Source organism: Balaenoptera acutorostrata, chromosome 16 (genome assembly GCF_949987535.1).
Source record: "Balaenoptera acutorostrata chromosome 16, mBalAcu1.1, whole genome shotgun sequence".
NCBI lineage: Eukaryota > Metazoa > Chordata > Mammalia > Artiodactyla > Balaenopteridae > Balaenoptera > Balaenoptera acutorostrata.
In genome coordinates this window covers 18,281,290-18,303,140 of record NC_080079.1, presented here as the reverse complement: position 1 = coordinate 18,303,140, position 21,851 = coordinate 18,281,290, and the positions used below count along the sequence as shown (strand labels likewise).

Below are 21,851 nucleotides of genomic sequence, written 5' to 3'. Positions count from 1 at the left end.
CAGCCTCTGATCCCTCCTAACGCACCCTACATTCTAACCCTAGAGTCTAAGAATTGTCTGCTGTTTCATGACCATATCATGCTTTTAAATCACTCTGCCTTTTCACATACTATGCCCTCTGAATGGAATGCACTGCATTCCCCTGAAAACCTCTAAAACATACCTTTTATGTTATACTGTAATTATTATGTTTCTAGCTCTACTAAATTATGAGGTCAAAGTAACAGGTATGGTTCTTTCTTACCTTTATACCATTACCACCTGCCTACCACCACCCTGACCCCACCTGTGCACTGCCAAGTCAGATACAGTAATTTGCTATCTTCTCTTTCTAATTGCCTTTTATATGTCTGATAAATACTGCTGATAAGTTTAGCTATTCACAGTTCACCAAATATCCCATATAAAACACAGAAATAATGATGATAGTCTTTTTTTGTTGTATTTTTTTTTTATTGGAGTATGGTTGCTTTACAATGTTGTGTTAGTTTCTGCTGTACAGCAGGGTGAATCAGCCACATGTATAAATATATCCCCTTTGTATTTCCTTCCCATTTAGGTCACCGCAGAGCACTGGGTAGAGTTCCCTGTGCTATACAGTCAGTTCTCATTTTATACATAGTAGTGTATATATGTCAATCCCAATCTCCCAATCCATCCCACCCACCCCTTCCCCCGTTTGCTCTCTACCTCTGTGTCTCTATTCCTACTTTGCAAATAAGTTCAAATGATGATGGTCTTAATGCTTTTCTGTACTTTCCAAATTTTCTGCAATAAGCATGCACTATTTTTATAACAAAAATAAAAAAGCTAATGTCCTCATTACAATAAATGTATCAAAATGTATAGTAAAAAAAGAAAAATTCAAAATATAATCTTCATACCTTAACTTTCAAAATAAGCTGATCTTACCTGAAGATGGGGATGTTGAGATTATTGCCTGAAGCAATGTATGGCGCTTTGATGTTATGGCAGAAGAGAATGAAAGTGAGCAGGAGATAGTCAATATGTGATCTATGAACTGGTAGAAATATAAGCGGCAAATTCATCTAGCAAAAGGAAAAACACCAAATTTAAAATTCAGATGGAAAGTTCAATTACAGTTTGCAACTTCACATTTGGTTAAAGTCATTCAAACACGAGCTACTTAGTGACTCATTCTTTAAAAACATTTTTCCGTAATAAGAACATCTTTCAATTTAATATCATCTAGCTAAAAACAACTACAACAACAGAAAAGAATCAGGGAAGGAGGAGAACAATCAAGAGTTCAAGTTGCCTATGTATCTTCTGAGAGGAAGCCCTAATCATATAAAAAGAACATAGTTTTTGGACACAAGCTTGGTTTGGTTTGAAATCCTGGGCAAGTGACTTACTGGCTGTGACTTGGGACAATTTCTTAATCTATATGCACCTTTATTTCCTCATTTATAAAATAAGGATTGTTCTCCCTGATTTTCAGAGTTATTGCAAGATAACTTACAGAAGGAATCCTGCATATTGCTGGAAGGTGCTCCTTTACCCCACTTATCCCCCACAAATACATAACTACTGTAGCTCTCTCACACGGGGGAAAATCTTGCAAATGTGTAGGAATGCACAACAGTATACAAGAAAACATTTCAAAAAGAACTCAAAAATCACTCTGCAAATGTGGAGAATACAGAATGACAGATTCACATAATTCTTACCTCAGTTGCAGCTTTAACCATCTCAAGTTGACCCTTGTGAATTTGAATATTCCAAAAGAAGCTGTTGAACAGTTTTAGCAGCACCCATCCGGTCAGTCTGAAAGGAAGTTAAAAAAATCTTTTAATGTATATACATATATTTATATATATAAACATATATATTTGACATTTGTCTACCTAAAGTTTTGAACCTACAACATGAGAGTGATTGTAATTGACTTCATGTTATGAGCACGTGTGCATGTATGTGTGTGTATATGTACATCTGAACTGTGAACTTAAATAACTGACTTTACACATATACTACTTATAGAAGCATCCACTTATTATGTACTAAGATCTTACACTTCCCTCTAATTGCACACTTTATACTTCAGGAGCTAACGATCAAGCAAATATTTAGGTGAGTAGAGTGATCCCTCTCCTGCACACAAATCACTCCAAGACATGGGCATGTGCAGATTCATAAAGAAAAAAAGAGAGAGGGCCCAAATAAATAAAATCAGAAATGAAAAAGGAGAAGTTACAACCAATACTACAGAAATACAAAGGTTCATACAAGATTACTACAAACAATTATATGCAAATAAAATGGATAACCTACAAGAAATGGACAAATTCCTAGAAATGTACAATCTCCCAAGACTGAACCAGGAAGAAATAGAAAATATGAACAGACCAATTACCAGTAATGAAACTGAGTCAGTAATAAAAAAAGAAACTCCTAGCAAGCAAAAGTCCAGAACCAGTTGGCTTCACAGGTGAATGCTACCAAATATTTGGAGAAGAGTTAACACATATCTTCTCAAACCATTCCAAAAAATTGCAGAGGAGGGAACACTTCTGCATTCTGCTCATCCTATGAGGCCAGCATCACCCTGATAGCAAAACCAAAGACATCACAAAAAAAGAAAATCACAGGCCAGTATCACTGTTGAACATAGATGCAAAAATCCTCAACAAAATATTAGCAAACCAAATTCAACAATACAGTACATTAGAAGTATCACACACCATGATCAAGTGGAATTTATCCCCGGATGCAAAGATGGTTCAATATCTGCAAATCAATCAATGTGATACATCACATTAACAAACTGAAGAATAAAAATCATATGATCCTCTCAAAAGATGCAGGAAAAGGTCTTGAGAAAATCCAACATCCATTTATGATAAAAACTCTCAACAAAGTGAATATAGAGGGAACATACCTAAACAAGAAAGGTGATAAATGACAAACCCACAGCTAACATTAGACTCAATGGTGAAAAGCTAAAAGCATTTCCTCTAAGATCAGGAACATGTCAAGGATACCCTTTCTCGCCACTTTTATTAAACACAGAATTGAAAGTCCTAACCACAGCAAACAAACAAGAAAAAGAAATAAAAGAAATCCAAAGTGGAAAGGAAAAAGTGAAACTGTCATTGTATGTACATGATATGATACTATACTTAGAAAATCCTAAAGAGGCCATCAAAAACTACTAGAACTCATCAGTGAATTTGGTAAAGTTGCAAGATACAAAATTAATATACAGAAATCAGATGCATTTCTATAAACTAACAATGAACTATCTGAAGGGAAATTAAGAAAAGAATCTCATTTATAAATGCATCAAAATGAATAAAATACCTAGGAATGAATCTAAATTAGCAAGTAAAATACCTGTACTTGGAAAAATGTAAGACACTCATGAAAGAAATTGAAGATGACACAAGCAGATGGAAGGATATACTGTGTTCATGGACTGGAAGAATTAATATTGTTAAAATGACCATATACCCAAGGTAATCTACAGATTCAACATAATCCCTATAAAATACCAATGGCATTTTTCACAGAACTAGAATAAATAATTCTAAAATTTGTATGGAAACACAAGACCCCAAATAGCCAAAACAATCTTAAGAAGAACAAAGGTGGAGGTATCACGCTCCCTGATTTCAAACTATCTTACAAAGCTACAGTAATCAAGATAGCATGTACTGGCACAAAAACAGACACATAGATCAGTGGAACGGAACAGAGAACCCAGAAAGGAACCCACACTCATATGGGCAATTAATCTATGACCATGGAGGCAAGTATATACAATAGGGAAAAGAGTCTCTGTAATAAATGGTGCTGGGAAAACTGGACAGCTACATGCAACAAACTCAAACTGGACTACTCTCTCACACCATGCATGTAAATAAATTCAAAATGGATTAAAGATTTACATCTAAGACCTGAAACCATAAAACTTCTAGAAGAAAACATGGGCAATATACACTTTGACATCAGTCTTAGTAATATTTTTTTGGATATGTCCCCTCAGGTAAGGGAAACAAAAGCAAAAATAAACAAATGGGACTAAATCAAATTAAAAAGCTTTTTCAGAGTGAAGAAACTATCAACAAAACAAAAAGGCCACCTACTGAATGGGAGAAGGTGTTTGAAAAGGATATATCTGATAAGGGGCTTATACCCTAAATATACAAAAAACTCAAACAACTCAACATGAAAAAACAAACAATCCAATTAAAAAATGGGCAGAGGATCTGAATAGACATTTTTTCCAAAGAAGACATACAGATGGTCAACAGGCACATGAAAAGATGCTCCACATCACAAATCATTGGGGGAACACAAATCAAAACCACAATGATGGGACTGGTTCAAGATGACAGAGTAGAAGGACATGCTCTCACTCCCTCTTGTGAGAGCACCAGAATCACAACTAACTGCTGAACAATCATTGACAGGAAGACACTGGAACTCACCAAAAAAGATACCCCACATCCAAAGACAAAGGAGAAGCCACAATGAGATGGTAGGAGGGGCACAATCACAATAAAATCAAATCCCATAACTGCTGGGTGGGTGACTCACAAACTGGAGAACACTTACACCACAGAAGTCCACCAACTGGAGTGAAGGTTCTGAGCCCCACATCAGGCTTCCCAACCTGGGGGTCCGGAAACGGGAGGAGGAATTCCTAGAGAATCAGACGTGGAGGCTAGCGGGATTTGACTGCAGGACTTCGACAGGACTGGGGGAAACAGAAACTCCACTCTTGGAGGGCACACACAAAGTAGTGTGTGCATCGGGATCCAGGGAAAGGAGCAGTGACCCCATAGGAGACTGAACCAGACCTATCTGCTAGTGTTGGAGGGTCTCCAGCAGAGGCAGGGGGTGGCTGTGTCTCACCATGAGGACAAGGACACTGGCAGCATTAGTTCTGGGAAGTATTCATTGACGTGAGCCTTCCCAGAGTCCGCCATTAGCCCCACCAAAGAGCCCGTGTAGGCTCTAGTGTTGGGTCGCCTCAGGCCAAACAACCAACAGGGAGGGAACCCAGCCCCACCCATCAGCAGACAAGCGGATTAAAGTTTTACTGAGCTCTGCCCACCACAGCAACAGCCAACTCTACCCACCACCAGTCCCTGCCATCAGGAAACTTGCACAAGTCTCTTAGATAGCCTCATCCACGAGAGGGTAGACAGCAGAAGCAAGAAGAACTACCGTCCTGCAGCCAGTGGAACAAAAACCACATTCACAGAAAGATAGACAAGATGAAAAGGAAGAGGGCTATGTACCAGATGAAGGAACAAGATAAAACCCCAGAAAAACAATTAAGTGAAGTGGAGATAGGCAACCTTCCAGAAAAAGAATTCAGAATAATGACAGTGAAGATGATCCAGGACCTCGGAAAAAGAATAGAGGCAAAGATCGAGAAGATGCAAGAAATGTTTAACAAAGACCTTGAAGAATTAAAGTACAAACAAACAGAGCTGAACAATACAATAACTGAAATGAAAACTACACTAGAAGGAATCAATAGCAGAATAACTGAGGCAGAAAAACAGATAAGTGACCTGGAAGACAGAATGGTGGAATTCACTGCTGCAGAACAGAATAAAGAGAAAAGAATGAAAAGAAATGAAGAGAGCCTAAGAGACCTCTGAGACAACATTAAATGCAACAACATTCGCATTATAGGGGTCCCAGAAAGAGAAGAGAGAGAGAAAGGACCAGAGAAAATATTTGAAGAGATTATAGTCGAAAACTTCCCTAACATGGGAAAGGAAATAGCCACCCAAGTCCAGGAAGCACAGAGTCCCATACAGGATAAACCAAAGGAGAAACACACCGAGACACATAGTAATCAAATTGGCAAAAATTAAAGACAAAGAAAAATTACTGAAAGCAGCAAGGGAAAAACGACAAATAACATACAAGGGAACTCCCATAAGGTTAACAGCTAATTTCTCAGCAGAAACTCTACAAGCCGGAAGGGAGGGGCATGACATATTTAAAGTGATGACAGGGAAGAACCTACAACCAAGATCTACCCAGCAAGGATCTCATTCAGATTTGATGGAGAAATCAAAAGCTTTACAGACAAGCAAAAGCTAAGAGAATTCAGCACCACCAAACCAGCTCTACAACAAATGCTAAAGGAACTTCTCTAAGTGGGAAACACAAGAGAAGAAAAGAACCTACAAAAACAAACCCAAAACAATTAAGAAAATGATAATAGGAACATACATATAGATGATTACCTTAAACATAAACGGATTAAATGCTTCAACCAAAAGACACAGGCTCACTGAATGGATAGAAAAACAAGACCCATATATATGCTGTCTACAAGAGACCCACTTCAGACCTAGGGACACATACAGACTGAAAGTGAGGGGATGGAAAAAGATATTCCATGCAAATGGAAATCAAAAGAAAGCTGGAGTAGCAGTACTCATCAGATAAAATAGACTTTAAAATAAAGAATGTTACAAGAGACAAGGAAGGACACTACATAATGATCAAGGGATCAATCCAAGAAGAATATATAACAATTATAAATATATATGCACCCAACATAGGAGCACCTCAATACATAAGGCAACTGCTAACAGCTGTAAAAGAGGAAATCAACAGTAACACAATAATAGTGGGGGACTTTAACACCTCACTTACACCAATGGACAGATCATCCAAACAGAAAATTAAGAAGGAAACACAAGCTTTAAATGCCACAATAGACCAAGTAGATTTAATTGATATTTATAGGACATTCCATTCAAAAACAGCAGATTACACTTTCTTCTCAAGTGCGCATGGAACATCTTCCAGTTTAGATCACACCTTGGGTCACAAATCAAGCCTCAGTAAACATAAGAAAACTGAAATCATATCAAGCATCTTTTCTGACCACAACGTTATGAGATTAGAAATCAATTACAGGGAAAAAAATGTAAAAAACACCAACACATGGAGGCTAAACAATATGTTACTAAATAACCAAGAGATCACTAAGGAAATAAAAAAATACCTAGAGACAAATGACAATGAAAACATGACGATCCAAAACTTATGGGATGCAGCAAAAGCAGTTCTAAGAGGGAAGTTTATAGCAATACAATCCTACCTCAAGAAACAAAAAACATCTCAAATAAACAACCTAACCTTACACCTAAAGGAACTAGAGAAAGAAGAACAAACAAAACCCAAAGTTAGTAGAAGGAAAGAAATCATAAACATCAGAGCCGAAATAAATGAAACAGAAACAAAGAAAACAATAGCAAAGATCAATAAAACTAAAAGCTGGTTCTTTGAGAAGATAAACAAAATTGATAAACCATTAGCCAGACTCATCAAGAAACAGAGGGAGAGGACTCAAATCAATAAAATTAGAAATGTAAAAGGAGAAGTTACAACAGACACTGCAGAAATACAAAGTATCCTAAGAGACTGCTACAAGCAACTCTATGCCAATAAAATGGACAACCTGGAAGAAATGGACAAATTCTTAGAAAGGTATAACCTTCCAAGACTGAACCAGGAAGAAATAGAAAATGTGAACAGACCAATCACAAGTAATGAAATTGAAACTGTGATTAAAAATCTTCCAACAAACAAAAGTCCAGGACCAGATGGCTTCACAGGTGAATTCTATCAAACATTTAGGGAAGAGCCAACACCCATCCTTCTCAAACTCTTCCAAAAAGTTGCAGAGGAAGGAACACTCCCAAACTCATTCTATGAGGCCACCATCACCCTGATACCAAAACCAGACAAAGATACTACAAAAAAAGAAAATTACAGACCAATATCACTGATGAATATAGACGCAAAAATCCTCAACAAAATACTAGCAAACAGAATCCAACAACACATTAAAAGGATCATACACCATGATTAAGTGGGATTTATCCCAGGGATGCAAGGATTCTTCAATATATGCAAATCAATCAATGTGATACACCATATTAACAAATTGAAGAAGAAAAACCATATGATCATCTCAATAGATGCAGAAAAAGCTTTTGACAAAATTCAACACCCATTTATGATAAAAACTCTCAGAAAGTGGGCATAGAGGGAACCTACCTCCACATAATAAAGGCCGTATACGACAAGTCCACAGCAAACATCATTCTCAATGGTGAAAAGCTGAAAGCATTTCCTCTAAGATCAGGAATAAGACAAGGATGTCCACTCTCGCCACTATTATTCAACATAGTTTTGGAAGTCCTAGCCACAGCAATCAAAGAAGAAAAAGAAATAAAAGGAATCCAAATAGGAAAAGAAGAAGTAAAACTGTCACTGTCTGCAGACGACATACTATACATAGAGAATCCTAAAGATGCCACCAGAAAACTACTAGAGCTAATCAATGAATTTGGTAAAGTTGCAGGATACAAAATTAATGCACAGAAATCTCTTGCATTCCTATACACTAATGATGAAAAACCTGGAAGAGAAATTAAGGAAACACTCCCATTTACCACTGCAACAAAGAGAATAAAATACCTAGGAATAAACCTACCTAGGGAGACAAAAGACCTGTATGCAGAAAACTATAAGACACTGCTGAAAGAAATTAAAGATGATACAAACAGATGGAGAGATATACCATGTTCTTGGATTGGAAGAATCAATATTGTGAAAATGACTATAGTATCCAAAGCAATCCACAGATTCAGTGCAATCCCTACCAAATTACCAATGGCATTTTTTACAGAACCAGAACAAAAAATCTTAAGATTTGTATGGAGGCACAAAGGACCCCGAATAGCCAAAGCAGTCTTGAGGGAAAAAAAACAGAGCTGGAGGAATCAGGCTCCCGGACTTCAGACTATACTACAGAGCTACAGTAATCAAGACAGTATGGTCCTGGCACAAAAACAGAAATATAGATCAATGGAACAGGACAGAAAGCCCAGAGATAAACCCACACACCTATGGTCAACTAATCTATGACAAAGGAGGCAAAGATATACAATGGAGAAAAGACAGTCTCTTCAATAAGTGGGGCTAGGAAAACTGGATAGCTACATGGAAAAGAATGAAAATAGAATACTCCCTAACACCATACACAAAAATAAATTCAAAATAGATTAGAGACCTAAATGTAAGACCAGACACTATAAAACTCTTAGAGGAAAACATAGGAATAACACTCTTCGACATAAATCACAGCCAGATCCTTTTTGACCCACCTCCTAGAGAAATGGAAATAAAAACAAAAATAAACAAATGGGACCTAATGAAACTTAAAAGTTTTTGCACAGCAAAGGAAACTACAAACAAGATGAAAAGACAACCCTCAAAACGGGAGAAAATATTTGCAAACGAATCAACGAACAAAGGATTAATCTTCAAAATATATAAACAGCTCATGCAGCTCAATATTAAAAAAAAAAAAACAGGGCTTCCCTGGTGGCGCAGTGGTTGAGAATCTGCCTGCCAATGCAGGGGACACGGGTTCGAGCCCTGGTCTGGGAAGATCCCACATGCCGTGGAGCAACTGGGCCCGTGAGCCACAATTACTGAGCCTGCGCGTCTGGAGCCTGTGCTCCGCAACAAAAGAGGCCACAACAGTGAGAGGCCCGCGCACCGCGATGAAGAGTGGCCCTCGCTTGCCACAACTAGAGAAAGCCCTTGCACAGAAATGAAGACCCAACACAGCCATAAATAAATAAATAAATAAATAAAATTAAAAAAAAAAACAACCCAATCCAAAAATGGGCAGAAGACCAAAATAGACATTTCTCCAAAGAGAGCATACAGATGGCCAAGAAGCACATGAAAAGCTGGTCAACATCACTAATTATTAGAGAAATGCAAATCAAAACTACAATGAGGTATCACCTCACACCAGTTAGAATGGGCATCATTAGAAAATCTACAAACAACAAATGCTGGAGAGGGTGTGGAGAAAAGGGAACCCTCTTGCACTGTTGGTGAGAATGTATATTGATACAGCCACTATGGAGAACAATATGCCATATAACACTATGGAGAACGGTATGCCATGTAACACAGCAATCCCACTACTGGGCATATACTCAGAGAAAACCATAATTCAAAAAGACACATGCATCCCAATGTTAACTGAAGCACTATTTACAATAGCCAGGAAATGGAAGTAACCTAAATGCCCATCGACAGACGAATGGATAAAGAAGATGTGGTACATATATACAATGGAATATTACTCAGCCATAAAAATGAATGAAATTGGGTCATTTGTAGAGACATGGATGGATCTAGAGACTGTCATACCGAGTGAAGTAAGTCAGAAGGAGAAAAACAAATATCATATATTAACGCATATATGTGGAACCTAGAAAAATGGTACAGATGAACTGGTCTGCAGGGCAGAAATTGAGACACAGATATAGAGAAAAAACGTATGGACACCAAGAAGGGAAAGTGGTGGGGGGAGTTGGGGGGGGGATGAATTGGGAGATTGGGATTAACATGTATATACTAATATGTATAAAATGGATAACTATAAGAACCTGCTGGGCTTCCCTGGTGGCGCAGTGGTTGAGTCTGCCTGCTAATGCAGGGGACACGGGTTCGAGCCCTGGTCTGGGAGGATCCCGCATGCCGCGGAGCGGCTAGGCCCGTGAGCCACAGCTACTGAGCCTGCGTGTCTGGAGCCTGTGCTCCGTGGCGGGAGAGGCCACAATAGTGAGAGGCCCGCGCACCGCGATGAAGAGTGGCCCCCACTTGCCGCAACTGGAGAAGGCCCTAGCACAGAAACGAAGACCCAACATAGCAATCAATCAATCAATCAATAAATCTTTAAAAAAAAAAAAAAAAAAAGAACCTGCTGTATAAAAAATAAATAAAATAAAATTCAAAAAAAAACCACAATGAGATATGACCTCACCCCTGTCAGAATGGCTATTATCAAAAAGACAACAAATAACAAGTGTTGGGGAGAATGTAGAGGAAAGGGAACCCTTGTACACTGTTGGTGAGAATGTACATTGGGGTAGCCACTATGGAAAACAATATGGAGATTCCTCAAAAAATTAAAAATACAACTACCATATAATGCAACAATTCCACTCCTGGGTATTTATCTGAAGAAAATGAAAACACTAATTAGAAGCTATATATGCACCCCTATGTTCACTGCAGCATTATTTATAATAGCTAAGATATGGAAGCAACCTAAGTGCCCATCAATAGATGAATGGATAAAGAAGATGTGGTATGTACACACATACACCCAAAAACACACAATGGAATATTACTCAGCTATAAAAAAGGAATGAAATTTTGCCATTTGTGACAACATGGGTGGACCTAGAGGACATTATGCCAAGTGAAAAAAGTCAGACAGAGAAAGACAAATACTGTATGATTTCACTTATGTGTGGAATCTAAAAATCAAAACAACATAATAAAACAGAGTTATAGATACAGAAAAAAAACAGGTGGTTGCTAGAGGAGAGGCAGGTGGGGATGTAAGAAATAGGTGAGGGAGATTAAGAGGTACAAACTTCAGTTGTAAAATAAATGAGGCACAAGTATGAAATGTAGTGTGGGGAATACAGTTAATAACTATGTAATATCTTTGTATGTTGACAGATCATAACTAAACTTATAGTGGTGATCATTTTGAAATGTACAGAAATATTGAATCACTATGTCATATAACGGGAACTAACACAGTGTTATAGATCAATTATACTTCCAAAACTAACAAACTCAGAGAAAGAGATCAGATTTGTGGTTACCAGGGGTGGTGGGGGGAGGGGGAATTGGATGAAGGTAGTCAAAAGATACAGACTTCCAGTTATAAGATAAATAAGTGCTAGGGATGTAACATACAACACGATAAATATAATGAACACTGCTGTATGTTATATATGAAAATTGTTAAGAGTAAATCCTAAGAGTTCTCACCACAAGGAAAAAAATTTCATTCTATATCTTTGACTTTGTATCTATATGAGATGATGGATGTTCAGTAAACTCATTGTGGTCATCATTTCATGACGTATGGAAGTCAACTCATTACGCTGTACACCTTCAATTTATACAGGGCTGTATGTCAGTTATATCTCAATAAAACTGAAAGGAAACAAAAAGACACGGGCGTGTGAAACCCAGCTCACAACTAGTCTAGAAGATGTCAGCAGTAATACAATGGCTGCTAACAGCTGACAGAGATGAAGGCACCTTGAAGCCTCCCAAGTGCTACTTCTCATGACAGTTAAATAAGAATAAAAAGAGGAGTTGGTTTTTAACATCAGAATACGCTAAAACCTCTTTTGGACCAAGAGCGTTGTGCTAGGAAAGTCCAACGGTTCAGTCCTGTCTGCTCAAAACAGGATGACTCTTGCTGAAAGTTTTCTGCTTTGCCTTTTATACCTGATCAGTGCCGGTGAGACAGTGGCAACCATTTCTTGAAGGATCCTTCTGGCTTTCTTTTTCACTTTATTGACAGCTTTTGATTGCTGCTGAGCAGAACCATCAGGGTTTAATTCAGCAGCCACTTCTGCAATTGCCTCCTGTACTCTGATTTCAAAATGGAAAGACAGACAATGTAACTGGCTCTATGCTACATTCTGTATTATTTTCTAAACTACAGCTATAAATCACAAAACAAAATATACTTTCTCTTTTATGTGATAACACAAGAAATAAGCTCAAGTTAGAAGTGCTTTCCTTGGCTGTCTATTAAACATTAAGGATATTATATTCCTAAATCAATGAATTCCTGAGGAAGCTGGAAGGCAGATTTAAAAATTTAATTCAAATTCACTGGGTAGCAACTATGTGAATTTGAATGTTCCTGTTATGCTGTGAGGGACACAAAGTTACACTCTGGCAGAAAGGAAGAAAAGGAAGATTATCCCTTTAGGCATATAATTCAGAGGTATCCCAAGCCCACTGCCAAAGTAATGTGTGATTTTTCTTTTGGAGACCAAACTTATTATTCACATTGTGGCTTATTAGTGGAACTATTTGTAAAACTCTCTAGGAGGGATCAAAGGTGGACATAAATATTTACAAGTATTTTCCAAATCAAACCAGTAATTTTAAAAAGGCACAGCTCTAGATTTAAACAGCACGGACCAGTAAGCAGTAAGCTAAAAGGGAAGATTTAACCCAGTCTTGTAAATCTTCCACATGACTTAGGGAAGAATGAATGAGGTTTAAACCTCCTTACATCACTTCTAACATCCTAGTTATTACTCAAAATATCTGGATGGAATGAAACATACTCGAGGGGCTTTACCTAGAAAACAGAATATATAATCATCCAAGGGAGTTTCAAATAATTGTTTTTTTCTCCCACTGTTGCTGATTTTAGACTAGTGTACAGCAAAACTCCACAGAGCCCCATCATTCGTTACTACAAAAAGATCAACTCCACACGACACTTATGCACCATCCCTAAGTCTATTCCATGAATAGCATTTATTTCAATACAGCCAGGAATGTTTTCACAAGTAATTCATGTAATTATTATATCTCCATTATCAACTATTCACTCATTTTTTCAATAAATATAAAAGTACCTACTATGTGCCGCTACTGTTCAGCCCTTAACAACCATACCACTGGGCTTGCATTTCTAAGCATCTTTCAATCCACTCTGGTCTCCAGCTTCCCAAATCCAGGTAGGTGTCTAACATGGGCCACAACAATGAGGTGGAATAGAAACCAACCTTCACCCAAACTCCCATAGTCTAATGGCTGAGCTTCATAACGATTTCCCCAATCCTTTTGAGTTCAAGTCAGTCTCTCCCATTTTTAAGCAAGATCCTCTGAGGGCAAGGACAGTTATCTCACTCTCTTAAAATTTCTAATAATGACTTTCTAATACAAGAATTTGTGCCTGGGTACTTAACAATTATTTGACAGAAATATCAAACTCGCTTCTCTTCTGGCTCTAAAATAGGAAATGCATTGTCCCAAACATTCATATTACAGAACACTTAACAGAGAACTCTGGAAATATGTGCATATCTGAACTCCAACTCGCCTTTCATTTATTGGAAGCCCATTCAATTATTAATGCATAAAACAAGACTGCTATTCCCACATGGCACCAAAACCATCTGTTCTCTTGCCTTTCCTTGCTTCCTTCTGGAGCGTGAACATTGAACGTTTGGAAACACAAACACCTCTTGAGACAGAGTCCCAGAGAAACTAAAGGTTGATAAAGGAAATTACTTCCCCACGCCCACCGCCCATTCCTACATTTCCCCTTTACAGCAACGTCCCACCCTTACCTACTGCTGTTCAGTACGTTTTCAGTCACGTTGGTGGCAAACATGCCTTTATGGACATCTCGCTCTTGAACGAAAAGCACGTAAGAAAGACGTCTTGCCAGCCATCCTCGATGCCTGCAACGTGAAAATGATTTAGCAGAGAAGTACTCTAGGAATACCTAAAGCAAGCTGCTTAAACTATACAGGTTCCCCTCCTGTAAAAACAAATCCTCATTTCATCTATTCCAGAGATTTAGGGTTCTCCTGTAGCAAATTCTCCTCAGTAAGTAGTTCAGGATGCTATGCAGTTTTATTTCTAATTTCCTTCATGTACTCTCAGCTAAAACTTAAACTTGGAATTTATGTATTAATGCTTGAATAGTGTTACTCCGCAAACTAATAATCCAAATATAAAAACAAAAATAAAAGCATCTTACTTTAATACGATTTGAAAAACCAAATATGTTGAATGCTTTATATATAAGCTATATAGCTTGTATCTATAGCTACGGGCCATAAAAAATAATTTGGGAGTCTTTTCCTACCATGAAGGGCTAATTCTTTTGTTGTCATTACAGTAATTCTTCTAAGGTGATCACTGACTGTCAAATTGAATTGACAAAGCTGATCAGTTGAGAGAAGTCAAGGAAACTAGACAGTGGTCTGAATATTTGTACTCTGGGCTTATGAAGCCAGAAGTTCTTACTGTTTGGGTGGCTTTTTTTTTTTTTTTGGCTTTTTTTAAAAACACATTCAGCAGACCTAAGGAATAGGACATACTCCCATCAGTGACAGTGACTATGTGTTATCTGGATGGGGGTTAAGGACAGGGATCTAGAATAAGAATGCTACAAACTTTCATTATGTGATGATCTGAAACCATTTGTAATGATTATATAATGCCTCATTATCATTTCCTCCATAATGATATGCATATAGATGGTAGAAGATTTCAATTATAAATTAATTCTGGAAAGATCCAAAAAGCCTTCAATTGAGGAAAAGTAATTTGAGGGAGAACTGTTTATGAATCACATGTTCCTTCATCTCTCCTTCCTGACATTCTTTTTCTGCCTCCTTTCCTTTGTCTCATTTCTCTGAAAACTTAGCCCAATATGTTAAGTGTTTAATTCTAAACTCTTCTATCAGTGAACATTTTAAAAATTATTACTGGAATGTACAAAGTCCAAACTCTTGATGAAATCCCTTCACAATGGACTGAAAGCTGTGTGTGTGTGTGTGTGTGTGTGTGTGTGTGTGTGTGTGTAAAAATGTTTAGGCTATGCTTCATGCAACACACAGAAGAGCTAAATAGCCAACTCACTTGCACAGGTAGCTTATTACACTGAATAGTTCCACACTGCCTGGTCAATACAACATACGCTAAAAAGTGTGTGTGTGTGTATGTGTATCTCATATGCTTTTTTTTCTTAACTGCCTCCAACTGAGGACCACAAATGAACTCCTCGGTTTTGTATGTAAAATATCTACTTACGTAAAGAAAAGACTCAATGGATCCTTTTGCTTAGGATCTTAACCATGTCAACCAAAGGAAAAAAAAATTTCTCCTCTTTCCTTTAAACTTGAGAGCAAGAGAGAGAGAGAAGAAAGGGTAGCATGGAAATTGGAAAAAACACATCCCTTGACTTTAGTTCTATTTTTTAAGAAAAACTTAATATATACCCAAGTATTATCATGCTCACTTATAATATTATCATCAAAATATGAGTAGTAAAATCAGAAAGACTTAAAATTTAAGTATTTAACTTCTTGGATCAGTTTTTTAATGGAATTTCATGTATTTCTCATCACCTGAGCCTACTACTTACCTACTCCAGGCATTTACTCTTAGAATTATAAGGACTGGTAGCATTTTTAGCCGCCGTTTCTCTCTTGTCTCGCAGACATTCCCCCTCCTTCCTTATCCCGTAGCCTAAATGCACTTAGAACAAAGCCTCTTTTCTCCCACTCTGATGCCTAATAGCCCATCCCCATATGCCTGGAATTTGGAAGTAAGAATTCTAAGAAAAGTCTTAAGCTAATAATAAATCAAAGAACATTTGCTCAATAGAGAAAAATATCTTCCAAAACTCTGTAGATTAGGCAGATTTCAAAAAGTTACACTTTCTTTGAGGTATAAAATAGTAATAGATCATAAGACATTCAAACCTACACCTCTCCTCACACAAATCTCTGTCACATTTTGGCACATTTCAGCTGCAACATCAATATCTGAATAAGTTAAAGAAAGCCAGAAGTGATATCTACACACTCATGAAAATATTATATAATTACAGCAGAAAATAGCAATAGGTCTTCTCAGGTTCCAATTTTTAGATAAAGCCTTTTGTGTCAGAAGTTAATATCTTATTAACTCTAAAAAAAATAAATAGAATAAAGAGATTCATCTTAAAGTGTGTTAACTGGTTATTGTGGAATTTTTCTCTTGACATGCATTAGAAGTATAGGAAATGTCTTTTTACCTTGTGTGAGTTTCATTGATATAAATAACATTCCGCAAACCCAAAGACGGGATACTGGGGTTGAAAAATTTATCCTACATAAAACAAAATAAACATAGACATAAATATACGACTGGATTGCTGGTGAAGGACTCACATTACTAGTTCTTGAGGACTTTTATAATTCAAGCATAAAGTAAGGCATTGCTTCAAAAATCTGAGATGAAGAAAAATGTTTTATTGAAAACTACTTTTTAGCCTTCAAAGAAGGTCACAAACTCAAAACTAATCCTCAGCACCTTGCAAAGGAAATACTGCCTCTCACTTCCCTGCCCTACTCCCCACCCCCAGCCGAAAAGAGTTAAAGCCAGAGATGGCTTAAGTCACTGACAGGAATACTGGAGATTTCAGTGTTTTCAAAATACAAAAATACTATGCTAAGTACCATGTAGTTATTGTGAGATTACTAAATCTCCCAATAATCCTGACACATAAGAATTATTATCCCCATTTTATAGATAGGAAAACTGAGGCTTGCAGAAGTTTAGGATTCAATCCCAGATCTTGCTTCAAAGAGTGTGGTCTTTCTATTCCCCTAAAATGACTGTCCACTTAATGAGAAAACATATGGCTAAAGGTCACCCTCTTTACAGGTAATCTTGAAAGATAATCCAGAAATAGCTCTGCTAAAAAGAGAAAGGCCATAACTTTAACAATGTGGGCAAAAAGGTAAACTTTCCACAAATAAATGCTGAGAAAGCACAATGTACCCTCAACAAAAGACATCAAAATACTTAAGTGATATCTCCTTAGAGAAAAGGAAAATAGGATTTCATAGAAAAAGTAGCAAATGTCAAAAAATTACTACAAAAATACTGTCAAACAAAAATTATTTTAGAAAAACATGCCATGGAAGAATATAAGATCAAGCTTAGCTCTATCAGGTACTATATTTAGGCAAAAATCAATTATCTGTTATACTACTCACCTATCTCCACCCCAGACCATCACCACCACCAAATAATTTCTTACACTCTCTTCTGACTGAAGAACACATTAGAGTTAAGGTATTGTTTTGATCTTTTAAGCATTCAAAATTAGAATTAGATGAGATGCTAGATCTAAAAAGAAAAGCCACATGATCTATTTAAATCTTTATTTCTACTGGCCTATTAATCTGAACTGGCCTTACTCCTAGACTAGAAATGTTCATGATCCTTCACCTCCACCATATTCTTGCAACAAGGCACTTGTGATTTAAGAGGAACAATATTTCTATCAAGATATTCTTGAGCAGACCTGAATATTTAACATAAACTGCTTGGGTATCACACAAATCTCTCTCAGATTAGTAAATTCCTTATACAAGACTTTCTGCCAAGCCAACCCTGAGTGGAAAATTCTCACAGCACCGTTAGCTATTCACACAGGTTATAAGCAACTTCTATAAATGGCAGGGTTAATAAATGGCACTTAAATGTCCTGATAACTGGCCCATCCCAGACAGAGCTTACCATCCAGGTATACGTTTTAAAAGGTAACTCTACTGCCTTAGAACACAGCCACATTAGAGTCTACATTCCTGTGCTAACTCATCCCTCTGGCAAAATGCCCTCAGAAGCATACTTCTCATCCAATCGACTCTTCTCAAACACTACACTCTAATGTGGAAGATTTTGCATGGCTTGTGTTTTTTCATCAAATACAAACAATGAGCCCATGCACACTCTTTCTTAAACCTTCATCGTAACATTCTAGTGACCATCCTTCACTACCACAGAGTCAACCGAAACCCCCTCCCCCCCCCCTCCACCGCAGGAACAGACACTGAGCAAAAGGGCAAAGCCGCAGCTTTAATTTCTTATTCTGTCCTGCTCACGCTCGTGTGTGCGTGCTCTCTCGCTCTCTCTCTCTCTCTCTCATTCATCTTGCTAGGATTTTAACTTTCAGTGCTAAATTTCAACATCTTGAAGTTACATGAAGGTTCCCACCAACTCTTTGGAAGGGTTATCTTAAAGTAAGATCTACTCTCCCTCTAAAGTCATACTAAAATGAAAACACAAAACAAAATATAGCCTGGCATCAACTATTAGACCAATATTCATTGAATAAATGAATGGAAAGAAAAACTGAGCCAACATCTTTACTTGGAATATTTGGTTTATAAAGATGGGTCTAAGTTCTAAAAATGCATTAAGTCCATTAAGACTACACAATAATAAAATTCACACTAAGTGGGAAATCTATGTCACATGTTTCACTCTGTTTATTAAAGGTCAACAAAGGTAATAAAGGTAGCATTCTTACCCAGCTCTGGGGAGTACAGGAATAACAACATCTTCCTACAAAGGGCCTTTTCCGGCTCATTAGACTTTCTTTCCACTTCAAGGTTGCAGATCTGAAGACAGTCGGTCTGAAAACACACTCACCCTAATAAATATTAAGGAAAAATAGTGTGTGAATGACAAGAAAATTATACTTGTCCACTTGATCTCTAAGCTATTTCAGATAGAAGAGAAACTTCTGACATATTTTCTTTTTGGTGGCATGTGTTTCTCAGAGTGATTTTTCATTCAAGGTGCTCCCTCTATGACCAACATTTGGAACATAAGCAAAAATTGAGCACCTAAGAATAGCAATAGCTGGCGACACTCAACGCAGCATTCAAAGGTTTAAAAACTAAGTTATAAAAGGTCAGCTAGCCTTCTGACAGTAGCAGAAGGAATAAAGTCAGACTCCTGGGGCCCTATGCTAACAATTCACCTCACTCCCTCTTAAATCACACACTCCCATAAAAGAACTACAAAGGCCTTACTTAGAGAGTAAACAAGTTGTTACAATATAGCTTAAAATATTTTACTTTAAATGAAAAACAAGGTAAACTTATATAATATTCCTTTATCCTAAAAAGAGAGTTTAAAGTCTGGAATTGAAATTATAGCCATACTATCCAATTAGGGTCAAACTCTGCTCTTCTGTTTTAAATAATTTTCTCTTAACTTTGAGTTCATCAGTTGCTCAAATCCCACTGATATCACATTCTCAAAAATAAACCAAAAAAACCACCCAAAACTCCAACATCATTTTTTATCTAAAGCAGATAGTGTCCAAGAAACATTTAAAACATGCCATGTTATATTGACATAGGGAAAACAATACAAAGAAAAAAAAAAAAAAGCATGCCCTTTGGATTGAGATTCATACTAAAATCTATTTTCAATTTTTGAAATAAAGTTTATTTCCATTACAAAATTCACACTTGTGAAATATAATTATGGAAAACAGATACGAAAAGAAAAAAAATTCTCTTTATAATTACACCACCCAAAACAACTAATAGGTTTTTTTTCGGGGCTTCCCTGGTGGCGCAGTGGTTGAGAATCTGCCTGCCAATGCAGGGGACACGGGTTCAAGCCCTGGTCTGGGAAGATCCCACATGCCGCGGAGCAGCTGGGCGCGTGAGCCACAACTACTGAGCCTGAGCGTCTGAAGCCTGTGCTCCGCAACAAGAGAGGCCGCGATAGTGAGAGGCCCGCGCACCGCGATTAAGAGTGGCCCCCACTCGCCGCAACTGGAGAAAGCCCTCACACAGAAACGAAGACCCAACACAGCCAAAAATAAAAATAATACATAAATAATAAATTAAAAAATTTAAAAAAAAATAGGTTTTTTTTCCTATGCAAAACTGTTTTGCTTTTTAACATAATCACTGTACTTAAATTTCCTACCCAGTTTTCTCTTCCCAATAATACCATAAGAATTTTAAAATAGACTTCATAAACAAATCTTCTAACAGCTGGAGGTAGTTTCTGTAGCTATTAACCTCTATTTGAATTTATGTTGCTTCCAATGTTTCCACCTTCATACACGCTGAAATGAACATCTTTAGGCTGAACGCTTTTAACCTGTATCTTAAACTTACCCATTCCTCGCTTGCATGCTTACATCGACCAATACTGTATTCAGATGAATTTGGCAAATAAGCAACATCTATTGTGCCAAGGGTCAGTGCAGATTCATCCATGTCACAAAGCATTAACTCCCAAATCATGCGCTATAAAAAATGTATACCATATAAGTTAATGAGGGATCCAGAGAGCAAATACTAGAACTCAAAATTCTGATTTCTATATTATTTTGCCCCATGAGAGGATGTCAAATGAACTATGGAGGACTTCCCCATGTTTAGTCAATGCGTAAAAAAGGACTCTGATGTGTATATATGAACCCAGGCCATCCTGATTTAAAAAACAACAACAACAACAACAACATTCGTATCTTTAGACTTCATGAGCAAAACAGCTATGAATTCACGAGGGTAAATAACAGCTGATTTCAGGTATGTGACAAATAATTATTTCATCTGTGTAATTGAATAGTTCCTGGAAGTATGAAGATACGCATTTATTAAATTAAATATAAGTTACATGTATGCACACAAGTAGATAATTTTGAAAAATTATGTGCTGGGAATTTTTAGTCATACACACTATGCAATGTAAAACGGGTAAAGGTAATGAGGGCACCTCTCAAGTTTCCCACTTCAACTGAATTAAGCTCTTAATTTTCTTGTGCTGCCTTAAATGAAATGATGTTTGCACTTTTAATACATCTACAAAGCTCTAAGACAAAAGTACACTGTTCTAAAATATCTGATTTATAAGTTTTCATATCTTTTCAATAAGCCTCTCCCTACCCTAAGAAAAAATGTTCACTAACCGTGAACTGCTAAAGAAAATAGATATTAACTTAAAATATAAGAATTTTCTAACATAATTCTCAAATTATTTTAGCTTTTGACTATTTCTCACCTGGCCTTAAATTCGTCCTTTAAAACCTTGAAAGGTCATGTCCAGGTTAACAGTGTTCCTTGGAGGGCAGATTCTGATTTCTTTACAATCCCCATGTGGGTTTACAGTGGTAACTGTTATACTCAGCATGACTATACACATTCTTAAACAATTTTATGAGTAACAATCTACCATAATAGGCAAGGGGAGGGAATAGTAAAGCAATGCACCTGGCATGAAAGCTCTGCTGTATTATAAAATAAAACTCAGCTATCAGTTTCAGGTGCAGAATGTAGCTACAACCGGCGGAGCCGGCTGCTGCCTGGGAAAATGAAGACTCTTCTGGCCCCTGTGATGAGGGCAGGACGAGAGGGGGAAACAGTCTTGTGCCAATAGGA

General features: G+C 37.2%; 1 protein-coding gene across 8 annotated transcripts in view; it reads right to left on the bottom strand.

Moving 5' to 3' along the window:
• The window catches only part of GPAM (glycerol-3-phosphate acyltransferase, mitochondrial), a 69,005-nt gene that overhangs the window by 19,888 nt on the left and 27,266 nt on the right, over positions 1-21,851 (bottom strand). For 6 of the 8 annotated variants that reach the window (XM_057531048.1, XM_007173085.3, XM_057531047.1 and 3 more), the window contains 7 exons: positions 20,586-20,717; positions 18,971-19,093; positions 16,685-16,758; positions 14,223-14,336; positions 12,352-12,498; positions 1,692-1,788; positions 913-1,049 (listed from right to left, as the gene is read on the bottom strand). In XM_057531048.1, coding sequence (XP_057387031.1) covers positions 913-1,049; positions 1,692-1,788; positions 12,352-12,498; positions 14,223-14,336; positions 16,685-16,758; positions 18,971-19,093; positions 20,586-20,717 — 824 coding nt within the window. Of the gene's footprint in view, positions 1-912; positions 1,050-1,691; positions 1,789-12,351; positions 12,499-14,222; positions 14,337-16,684; positions 16,759-18,970; positions 19,094-20,585; positions 20,718-21,474; positions 21,555-21,851 lie in introns of all 8 variants that reach the window. The other 2 variants (XM_057531050.1, XM_057531052.1) reach the window with 2 other exon arrangements.